We start from the raw sequence: 11598 nt of genomic DNA on the forward strand, positions 1-11598 counted from the left end.
ACCTGAAAGCTCTAGTGCCCATTTATTTTTAGATTCATTCCAAGTCCTAGGCTGCAATCTCCAAAGCTCAAATTTGTGGTAAAGATTAAATTATTTGTGAGTATTAGAAACTTACACATCTCTTGAACAATACAAATCACAAAGCTGTGTATGGGACTTTTTTACGATTGAAAATAAAAAAAACCCAAACATTTCCAGTTGTGGGATTCAAGCTCAGCATGATCTTTCCAAGGATTTTAAAGGGATGTGAGAACCTAATTATTTTTAAAAAATGCTACAAAGCTGTCCTTTTGGAAGGCACTCCTTCACAGCAGAAGAAAGTACACAATTATTTTCTTCCTGTCTTATTTTCACCCCAAGACAAGAAGACTAATGAAAGAAAGGAGAAAAACCCATCCTTCAATAAGAGTTTTATCCTAAGAAGGCAAGAGTCAGAAGTTGAGTGAGATATCACTACTATTAATTCTACTTAAAAAGCACTGAGATACTAACGCTATAGAAGACAATATAAACCAGTAAGATACATAAAAAGTGATGAACAACAGAATTAAACTACAGAAACATTTTTAGGCAGTAAGAATTGCCCTGGAATCTAATTTCCATTCCTCTTTTTTAAATGACCCCATGCATGTTCAGATTAAAGTAGAACTGTAATAATGTGACTATTGAGCTCCATGCCTTGAAGAACCAGGTACCTAACATCTGACTTATAAGGCAACCAGACCACCTACTCAGTCACTCAAACTGTGTAAACAGAACTCTTGGCTTCATCAGGGAGAACGCTGAATTCGCTTAGATACTTGTTTTTTTATCATTTCACTGGCTTAATTTGCTTCATCTGCGCTGGCTCAGGGACACAGAATCAGTCAGAAGAAAAGTAACCTTTTGTTGCCGGTTGGCATATTTTGCTGGGTTTTGTATTTAGAAATTAACAAGGGAAATTATTTTCCAGATGCTTTTTTAGTTCCAGCTGCTCCACATGCCCAAGGTATTTTTAGGTAGGAAACTGCATCATAATTCTCCTGTAAAATGAAAGTTAAAATTAACTAACCCCTAAACAAAACCCCAAACCCAAAAAACTTTGCTCAAAAGTATCCTTTCTTGCATACATTGTCTGGAAATTACTTTAAGTGTTCAAATCAATAATCAGTGTTTTCCAACAGAGCCATACATCTCACCTTTCAAAGCTGCTTGTTCTGCTTGTGTGTACATTCCCAGAAGGAAGTATGTACAGGCAAGGTTCACCCAAACATCTGGATTGCAAGTTGGTTGCTTGGTTAAAGCCTCATATTCCTGTAACAGAACAGAGAGTTGATGTTTAAAAAATGTGTAATAGCACATACTTGTATTAAATATCATTCTTTCTTCCACAATTTTACAATGTGTCATTAAATTATTGAGATCAAACAATTTCTTCTGAAGTTCACTGCAGTCCTTACAACAAAACTATTATGTTTTAAGCTATGTCCCTACTTTTTTGTTTACAGCAATATAACAGACCACAAGGACAAGCAGTGGCATAAAATCATCACATATATACACTATTTCTGTCAATATTGAAGTTACAGCAATATAAAACATATTTATATTGTAAATATATTATTATAAAAATATTTTTTAGATATATAAGCCCCAATATATGTAAGTTATAAAGGCATCAATATAACCAACTTTTGTTGCTTTCCGAAGTTCCCCTCCAGTCAAATCCTGGGAGCCATAAACACCAGGGAAATGTCACTGTGAATACTTACTGTAGCAAGTGTTAAATGTGTTTTTGTAAACCTGTAGGTAGTGTTTTAGTGCATATTTATTAAGCCTGTGGAAGTGTGTGTTAAGTCTGAGGTGTTAAGTCTGATGCAATATAATAACATCAAGTGTAGGAAGAAATTTTTTTGTACTACTACTAAAATAAGTATTTTTAAATGGTGTTTAATTTTATGACATCTTTTTTTAGTTCCTATTTTTGTGTATGTTTTATAATTACATATTACCACAGTGGTACGTGTATATGATTTATAGATGTGTGTATATACATTGGGGATGTGCACTCAAAAAATTTTTACTAATAGGGCTACAAAAAGCAAAATTGTTTTGAGACCACTGTATTAAAATCCAAGCCTATAAATCAGTATGGGGCAAATTCAAGATTTCCTTATAGATGAAGATTAGTAATTTGTACTAAATATTAATAACTGTTTCTAACTTTACCATTTTCCATTTTAAGATTTACAGCCAACAGCTAATAGAAAGGCACTAGACAGCATATTCTGATGGAGACAGGCAGCATAAGGCAAAGCAGACAGGGTCATGCAAAGTTCTCACAAGACCTGCTGAAGGAATGTCATCCATGTACCCCAGATCACTGCAAGCTGCTCATCCCCCCCAGCAAAACAAGCCCTTGCTCACTCTGTACTTGTTCTCCAAACATAGGAATTGGAAGCCCCCTCTACCGAGGGAGAATTCAGCAGCTCGAGTCCCTGTGGGTGGGAGACCTCTTACCTCTGGGGAAAAGGACAGATATACATACAGAATAAGATAAAATAAGCCCTGCCTAAAGGACAGCAAATCCCAAGAACACAAACATGCTGACAACAATCGAGTTTAGAGTTTGCAAGCATAAAGAATTTTTTTTTTGTTGCCAAATAAAAGTAAACTGCATTCCCAAACAGAGAAGATACTGGTAAAGAGCACCCTTAAAAGCCAGCTCAGTCTTGCAAGTATTTCAGGGATTAGCTGTCCAACAATATTTACAATTAATAAATATAAAGATAATAAATATCATAATAATAATGATTAATATTTTTCAAAAGAAAACATTTACATAGAGGCCAACCTTTCCTACTGAGGCTAGTTTAATCTTGACATTGGCCTGTCATGGAGCTCTGAGAGATAGGCCACCTCTATTTATTGGGACCATCTGGAATCTTTCAAAATTCATTCAGATTAAATGCACCCAAAGGGGCTCCAGGCAGATTAATTAGAAAAGACAAAGTACATAAACACAAGTCATGTTCTGGCTTGGCCATTCAAAGCAAGCAATATATGAAGAGTGTTCTAGCAGTACGGATGTGAATTTATGGAAACAGTAAATAAAAATTAGGACTATTAGTGCTCCTGTAGCTCTGAGCCATGTGCCCAGACTATGTGCTATAGCCCCTTTCCTCACTGAAAGCCATTCAACATCAGTCTCTCAAAGACTACTTCAAAAGACTACTTCCCTCCTCCTTTCCAAATAAACCAACAAACCCAAACAAACTAAATACTCTCAAACTTGTCCTAAGAGTCAATCTACTGTTCTTTTGCATTAACAGCATTAACAGCAGCATTAACAATTCCTTGCTATTTTACTCTCTTCCTCCTCGTGCCTCTATCACTAGACACATGCAGTTTTCCTCAAAAGCAGGCTGCCAGGTTGATTGCCTACAACTATGGACATGTACTAACAATGCAGAGGGCCAGCTCAGTGCCCTTATTACTTGTCTGGATTCTCCAAGCCCATGAACACAGATGCTGAAGAGCCAATAAAGAAGCCAACATATATGGCTGCTCCACAGGTGCTCAAATAAGATACTTATTGTAACCTGACTACATTCATGATAGAGAGGCCTAGAGAACTCCTAAAAAAATTTACTTTTTACTTTCTATCTTCAGCTATCAGGAACTGGAGCGTACCTGTATTCTCACACTTCCCACAGAGTTACTCAAGCATGACCAGATACTACTCATAGATGAACAATTACCCTAGTACAGCCTTGTTCTTTCCATGATTTACTATTTGACTAAAATTACCCTGAGCCATGCTGGCAGGAGGTCCTGTTCAGTCAAGTGGTGGAATGGCTCCTACTTCTCTACCAGGAGGGAGGTGGCAGTTTGGGGAGACTGTCTTTGGCTGTGCATAGGTGGTAGGATTTTGACAGAAACAATGCATTGAAGGCTCTGGCCCAGGGATCATTCTTTGCTTTCACATGTGCAGCTGATGGACCAAAATGGCATTACCATGTCCAGCAGCTGTACCATGCCAGCATTCCATGTGCCTGGAGGCAGAAGGTGCAGACTGCAAGTGTGAAACTTGTTCTTGAATCCAACCAAGAAGTGCACCTGCCCATGCCAATTTGTCTTGTAATTTTTTAAAAATATACATATACATATATATAAAACCATACATATTAAAAATATAACAATAAACTCTCACTTTCTTAAGGTCCCAGCTGATTAAATTTATAAGACCAGATAGCTCAGGAACATAATAACTGGCCTGATGCTCTAGTTCTGGTACTTGGGTGACACTGAGAAATTTTTCAAAAGATTTAAGATTAGAGCTATGAACAAGTGGCAGCTTCGGCAGAAAGACATATGGGGGTTTCCCCATTATGGATACTAGATGTGGAATATTCCAGACAACTAATTAGATGTCACTATATACTAGGGAAGTTCTGGTTGCCATATGATGCCAGAAAGACATGAGCTACTCAGTAAAAATAAGTTTGTCCATGAAGAAAATCCCCAAGGAAGAACTGCACTATGAAGAGTCAATCCCATTGCAATACCATTTGTAAACTGGGGTACAGCAGTAGGGATGATCCCACCAGACCAGTGTCAGTGGCATAACCTTTGAGAAAGGCATCTAATAAAGCTGCTAAGAAGAGGATAGTGTGACCCTACTGAGGCTGAGGTTAGTGCTCTACCTAGAGGACACCTAACTGTTATTGGTGTGCCTATGATAAGAGAATGTGAATTCTCTCACATGAATGTAACAGAGATTTTGCTGTCATCCTCTCTGAAGATAGTTCTGGAGCTGGACGTCTGTGTGTTTTTCACTTCTTCCCTGTTTCTCCTGGTGGTGCATGATGGCCACCTCACAGCAATTCCCAAGCTTCTCCAAAAGTTGCTATGCAAGCAACATGTCTGGCTCACTATGCAAGTATCATTATTAATAAAAGCACTGAACAGTGTGATTTCTGAATACCCTCATCAGGTACATGGAATACAAACCATGAACTGTGAAATATAGTGGCACAGACTATGTGTTGTCACTTGCAGGAACACATAGGAGCGTGAATCCTTTAGATTGTGTGCAATGTCAGTCTGGAGAATTCTGCAGAATCTTTGACCCATAGTATTTTATTTACAGTGCTTTTGGAACTCCCCAAAGAGTGCTCCAAGAGCTCAAGGGTACAGATTATCAAGGAATTTGTCCTTGAGAATACAGCAATAACACCTCTGTAACATAGCAGACGAGATAACAGCATTTTACACTTCAACATGGAAGTTAATAACTGAAAGGCAGTTCAGTCTCCATGGTGCAATGAGACCTACAGCCTTAGAAATTAAAACTAGAATGTTCTGTCCCCGAAGAAACTCGGCTGAGATGCACAGGCTTATTTCCCACATGTCACTGTGAAATGACAAAGCTATCAGGACTTACAGTGTGCAAAAAACCAGTATTGCTTCTGGAAAGACGAGCCCTGTGATGTCTCACTTAAAACATACACAAACAATCAAACTACAAATTGCTCTTACAAACCTTTTATTGTCCCTTCTTGGGTAGAAAAATAGGAAAAAGATGACTACGTTAGAGTTTTTAAAAGGTTGAATTAAGAGCATCACCTAGTGGTGACTCAAATATCAGATGCAAAAACTAATTCGGAAAATTAAAAAAAAACCCAAACAGTTGCCTTTTCATTGAAGGAAATATGTAAAATCTATTCTGGCTATAAAAGTATCTACTAGGTATTTCAAAAAGCAGAATTTATTTAAAATTTATTTTCAAATTATTTATTTCAAAGAAACTGCAAGTTATTTTTCATTTGTATATGAACATTTTTCCTTTTTTTAAACTTCCACTCTCTATTAACACCTAATGCCTAGATGTAAATTAACTACAGAAACTGCTTGTTTTATTCATAATATTTAGATTCCACAAGTCTAAATATGAGTATTAGTTTACCATGATGTCCTGTATTACTATTCTACATTCTATACTGTGCATACTGTCAATTTGATTCACTGAGCATTTCTGGTATCTCCAACAGATGTTTTTCTCTTCAGTTTTTTAAAGGGAAGAGTGCCTTGTGCCTTTCTTACTTAGAAGCTTTAGAGCTTTTGCTTCATGCATGCATCTTGAACACGTGACCATTTGAGAGAGAAAATATCATCATTGTTCTATAATCTATTTCTTTTCTTTTTAGTATCTTTTTTTTAATAGTTTATCATCTGTTTTTAATATTGATTCTGGGGAAAGCAAGTTCAAAGACTGCAAAACCAGATATACTTCAGTTACACTTCACAGTGAAGAGACACAACAGAATTCTAAGAGGCAAACATTAAAATGTACATATTTGAACAATTAACATATATTTTAGTGACTTAAAAGTTTTTAGAAAAAAAGACCACCTCATTTAATTGAATTATCTAATACAAGAAAATGCAAAGAAGAGCAATAAAGTACAGTAAATGGTCAGAGGCATCAACCTCTAAAGAAAGAACTTTTTCATACCTATCACAGATACGCTACACAATGAAGACAGAAACATTATTAAACCTGAAAAACGAAACTGTGGAAACCTAGCTGCAAAAAGGGAATGGTGGTTTTAGGACATGAACTATGACATTCAACAGAACAAATTAAGCTATTGAGCCTAGTATCAATAAGTCAGTACATAACATTTAAAAAGTTTTGTTTTTATAGGCAAAATACAATTTTTTTCCAATCCAAACTGCTTCCCACAGCATCTGCCTTATTACTGTACATTTGTACCTTAACTGGCTACCAAGGCTTTTCCCTATTACAGACCATCTTCCTCCTGTTGTCATTGCTTTATCACAGCATCCCAATTTCCAACCTTGGGAATCAGGATTTCCCCGCCTTACCTCCAGAGCTCTCTTGTAGTCACCCAAATGAAACGCACAGTATCCGATCCAAAGGTTGCCATCCTCCTCCTCCTCACCCACGTGCTGTTTAAACTTTGTAGAGAATAAAAAATGTAAGAATTTTGTCAGCTGCCACAGCTTCTAAAGCCCCACAGATAACCAAAGCACCACTAGGTTATCATATATCGCGGATGGTGTGCCGGCTGTGGATGTTACTGGGGCGGAGCTGCTTTCCCATTTCGGAGGGCAGCACAGGCAGCCCTCACGGGCCAACCCCGGCTCTGTGAAGCGGAGCGGAGCAATAGATGCCGTGCAGGACCCCAAGGGGGAGGGAGGGTCTCAAAGGCAGGGGAAGGGGTGCTCTCGCCCCGCAGCCCTGAGGGCGCAGCGACGACACCGCTCTCCCGAGGGGAGCCCGTCACCTCCAGCAGGGCGATCGCGCCGGTGAAGTCCCTCTGGGCCAAGAGTTCTTCCAACTGTGGCACTTCCTTCCCTTTCTTCCTCCGCCTGTCTCCCGGCGGCGGGGTACCCCCCACAGCTGGCTTGGCCCGCGAGAGCATCTGGACAGAGAGCAAAGAGGAGCCGGGTCAGAGAGGGCCCTCCTTCGGCGGTGCCTCCCCCGCCGCCCCTCACCGCCCCGCCGCCCCTCACCGTCCTGCCATTCCTCACCGCCCCGCCGCCCCTCACCGTCCTGCCATTCCTCACCGCTCCGCCGCCCCTCACCGCCCCGCCGCCCCTCACCGCCCCGCGGCCCCTCACCGCCCCGCCGCCCCTCACCATCCTGCGGCCCCTCACCGCCCCGCCGCCCCTCACCGCCCCGCGGCCCCTCACCATCCTGCGGCCAGGCCCGGGCTCCGCGCTGCGCCGGCGGCGCCGTTGCCGGGGTAACGGCGGGACGGCGGAAGGCCGCGGCGAACGAGCGCCGGCTGACGAGCGGGGCCGTCCCCAGGGTTCCGCCTCCCCTGCGGCGGACGGCGATCTCCGCGATGGGCCCCTCGGTCAGAACCGCGCTGGTTCCTCCCGCGAACCTCGTGGCTCTTTCTCTCCTCGCCTTTGGCCCTTGGCCTGAACATCCGGGTCCCGCACTTGGGTCGCAACAGCGCCGCGGATTTGGGACGGAATGGCTGGAAAGCGGCCGGATGGAGAAGGACCTGGGGATGCTGGTTGACGGGGGTTGAAACTGAGCCAGTGCGTGTCCAGGTGGCCAAGAAGGCCAGTGGCATCCTGGCATATGTCAGATAAAATGTGGCCAGCCCCTGTAGACTCGGGAGGCCACACCTCAAACCCTGTGTCCAGTTTTGAGCCCTTCACAACAAGAACGACATTGAGGGCCTGGAGCTTGTCCAAAGGAGGGCAGCAAAGCTGCTGAGGGGTCTGAAGCACAAGTCCGATTGTCCCAAAATAGTTTTTTTCACCCAGTGTTCAAGAGGCCAAACCACACATAGAGTCAAAGTTTTGATGTATTTCCAGTTCTGCACAGAAAAGGATGCTGGGTGGCAAATGTCGCAAAGATCGCATGGCAACTACCAAAATATTTCATTGTTTGTACATTTTAGCAAACAAAGGCGTTAAGGTCCATTGTCTACAAGTTACATGGTTCTCTTAATAAGCATTATTGTATCTTCTGTTGATTAATGATTATCTCGCTTTTCATGCTGATTAGTTCACACTCTCAATCTTTCTCTTCTTTTGAGTCAGTGGTCACAATTTACCCACTGCCAATTACCTCTTACCCACCTGGGGCTGGTTCAGCACAGTTGCTGAGTTGTCTTTATTGGTTTCTTCCTTATCTTGGGGGTTCTGCCAAATGCCCTTGTGGCCTGTAAATTCTACATTCCTTATGTCCGCTATCAGTGGTAGATCCTTATTCCCAAGCTTTGTTAACCTCCCTTTAGGTCTGAGATTTTTGAAACATGTCAAGCCCTAAACCTTAAGGCAATTCTACCATCAACTAATTTGTCTTTTTAACTCCTGGATATCACTTAGAGCTTGCTTGTTAGCTGCTCTTTGTTTCACAGATTAAATCTCTTTTTGATTACTCTTGGAAAAAAACAAAGATCAAACGACGAAGAATGTATTTCTTAAGGATATGTTCACATATTCCACATTTTGCAACAGGATGAGTGGCTGAAGGAGCTGGTGTTGTTTAGCCTGGAGAAAAGAAGGCTCAGGTGAGATCTTACTGCTTTCCACAATTACCTGAAAGGGGGTTTTAGCAACATGAAGGTTGGTCTCTTCTCCCAAGTGACAAGTGGAAACAGCTTCAAGTTATGTTGTTGGAGGTTTAGATTGGGTATTAGGGAAAAATTCTTCACTGAAAGGGGGATCAAGCATTGCAGCAGGTTCCAGAGGGAAGTGGTAGAATCACCATCCCTGGAGTGTCAAAAGTCATGTAGATGTGCATGTAAGGACATGGGGAACTGATGGACCTGCAGTGTTAGGTTGGTAGCTGGACTCAATGACCATAGAGATCTTTCTCAACCTTCTATGAATAGAAATATGAATGCAGAGTGTGATAAATTTGGTGTAAAAATTCGTGTATAAAATAATAATCCAATGTATAAAAAGAATGATGTTAATAAAATGTAAAGTCTAGTAGGTAGCAATCTGCATCCCCAGCCTGCACGGCTTCAGTCGCAAAACAGGAGAAGGACCATCAGACTGGACAAAGACGCTAGCCAGCCCCGATAAGAATCACACCCTTTCCAATGCAAGGAGAATTCCTTCTTGACGACGATGCAGATTTCATCAACGCCCTGGCACGATGTGCACACTGAAATCAACGTAAGACTGACTGGTACAATTGGCATAAGAAAAGACCTTCCCGGAATGGATCAACGGGACTTGACAAGATCCGGGAAGGCCATCGAAAAGAAATTTGGACTATTTGGCCCACCCTGGACACCTGGACTGCCTCAGGGCAGAAAAATCCTATAAAGCGGTGGACTGAGGGCCGTTCGGTGTGGATTTAGGCGTCCTGTACCCTGGCGTGCAGACCCCTATCCACCCGGTGCGGCGCTGCTAATTTCCTATTTTGTGGTTTTCTCTTGTATTGGTGATTGATATCGTGTTATTAATAAATTGTTTCTTTGTTAATCCGATATTTGCTATTGCATTTATAACACAGATTTGGTGCCGTGACTCGGATTCGGAGGAAGCTGCGGGGACCTGCGATCCAGGAGGGTACCTCCGCTGATTTTGGCGGCCTGGTGAGTGGGGAGACCTCGCGGCTCCACCCGAACCTCCGAACCAAATTTAGGACGAGAAAACCACAAAAAAGGACGGGAGAGGACGGATCCGGGGGCAAAGAGAGCTCGGGAAGGCAGAGCGCCTTCAAAAAGCCGCGGCTGACATTGCTCGTAAAACGTCTATGTGCACGAAGACATCCACACAGGAAAAGGAGCCGTAAGTACTGCTGGTTGAGCGGGTGATCGGGCAAGTGTGTGAGACGTGATCTGATCACGAAGCGAGGGTGGACTTCAGGGTCGCATTTCCGTCTTCCCGCAAGGGGAACGGTCGACCGCGAAGGAAGCGATTTCGTGTGAAAACTCTCTCATATTGCTCGTCAAAACTGGGACTAGGAAAGTCACAGGGACCAATCACGGAGTGGGCGAAAAGGGGAAGGATACGTCCTGTAGAGCTCGGGAATTGGTAAACCCTTTTTGCCAGCAGACCAAGGTAAGGGTCCAAATAGAATCCAGGAAAGGATTGAGTACCGATCAGGGACCCCTCGGCACAGCTTGCTGGAGGGGTGAGTGATCGGAAAAGCCCCAGTCCCCTGAGAAAAACCAGAAACACAACGCACAGGCAGAAAGCTGACTCAAAGAGAATTTGCAGACTTGGTAAGAAAGACTTGTGAAACATGGGACAGAGAAAGAGCAAACCCCAGAAAAAGACCGCAGAAAAACTCCCCTCTGGTAAGGGAAAGGGAACTATGAAAATCCCCCGAAATAGTCCCCTGGGTTGGATGTTAGAACATTGGGGAGATTGCCCTCAGAGAAAAGGGAGATCCAAAGAAAAGATGGTGTACTATTGCATGGATGTATGGGGTGGTGAAGAGCTGAGGAGCTACTTTACGTGGCCGGTGTTAGGATCATTTGAAAATTGGACATGCAGTGAACTGAATCGCTATGTGGAAAACAAGAGCCCCTCAGACCCTGAGGAGAGGGAATATGCTCGGCTCTGGCTGAATACCCGAGCAGGATTATTCCCGATGAAACAGAAAGAGTGGCCCGGAACTGGGACCGAGCCCTGGGACCCTCTAGACCATCTCCCACCTCCTTACAATGGGCCGAACTCACCACCCTCTCCGGATCAAGTAGTGCCCACGGCTCCCTTGGACCCCCAAAACCAACTTATGGGGGCACAAGCATCCCAAGTAGGGAGCCCTATGTCCGTAACAACACAGGCTTCCCATCCCTTGTCCCCGCTGGCAGTCCCTCTGCTGCCACCCCCTCTCCTACCTCTTCCATCCGGTCTGGGTCTGTCAGCGGCACCCCCGCCGGTGGACGTCATGACCACTGGAATCCCCTCCGAGATCCCGTCTACGCAAAGACGGGAACGGCCTCACTCACCCTTTCCGCCGCAACCAGGGTTGGCACGGGCGGAGGAGAGAATCCCCTCTGCCGCACAGGCGGCAGTTCCACCCCCGCAGCCTGCAAAAGGGAGACAGCATTGCCCACTGCCACCAGTTCTCCCCCTGCTAGCAGGACCCGTTTGAAAGCAAGG

General features: G+C 43.5%; 1 protein-coding gene across 7 annotated transcripts in view; it reads right to left on the reverse strand.

Annotated features, from left to right (window-relative positions):
* Window positions 1-7734, reverse strand: part of IFT56 (intraflagellar transport 56) — a 56785-nt gene extending 49051 nt beyond the window's left edge. For 5 of the 7 annotated variants that reach the window (XM_083860215.1, XM_083860217.1, XM_083860216.1 and 2 more), the window contains exons 1-4: window positions 7702-7734; window positions 7293-7430; window positions 6871-6963; window positions 1179-1293 (exon numbers count right to left, since the gene is read on the reverse strand). In XM_083860215.1, the coding sequence (XP_083716341.1) occupies window positions 1179-1293; window positions 6871-6963; window positions 7293-7430; window positions 7702-7704 (349 nt within the window). In that variant the 5' untranslated portion in view covers window positions 7705-7734. Of the gene's footprint in view, window positions 1-882; window positions 1011-1178; window positions 1294-6870; window positions 6964-7292; window positions 7431-7647; window positions 7662-7701 lie in introns of those variants that run through there. The other 2 variants (XM_083860214.1, XM_083860218.1) reach the window with 2 other exon arrangements.
* Window positions 7735-11598: the final 3864 nt, after the last annotated feature.

Source organism: Zosterops lateralis (genome assembly GCF_965231275.1).
Source record: "Zosterops lateralis genome assembly, chromosome: 4".
Taxonomy (NCBI): domain Eukaryota; kingdom Metazoa; phylum Chordata; class Aves; order Passeriformes; family Zosteropidae; genus Zosterops; species Zosterops lateralis.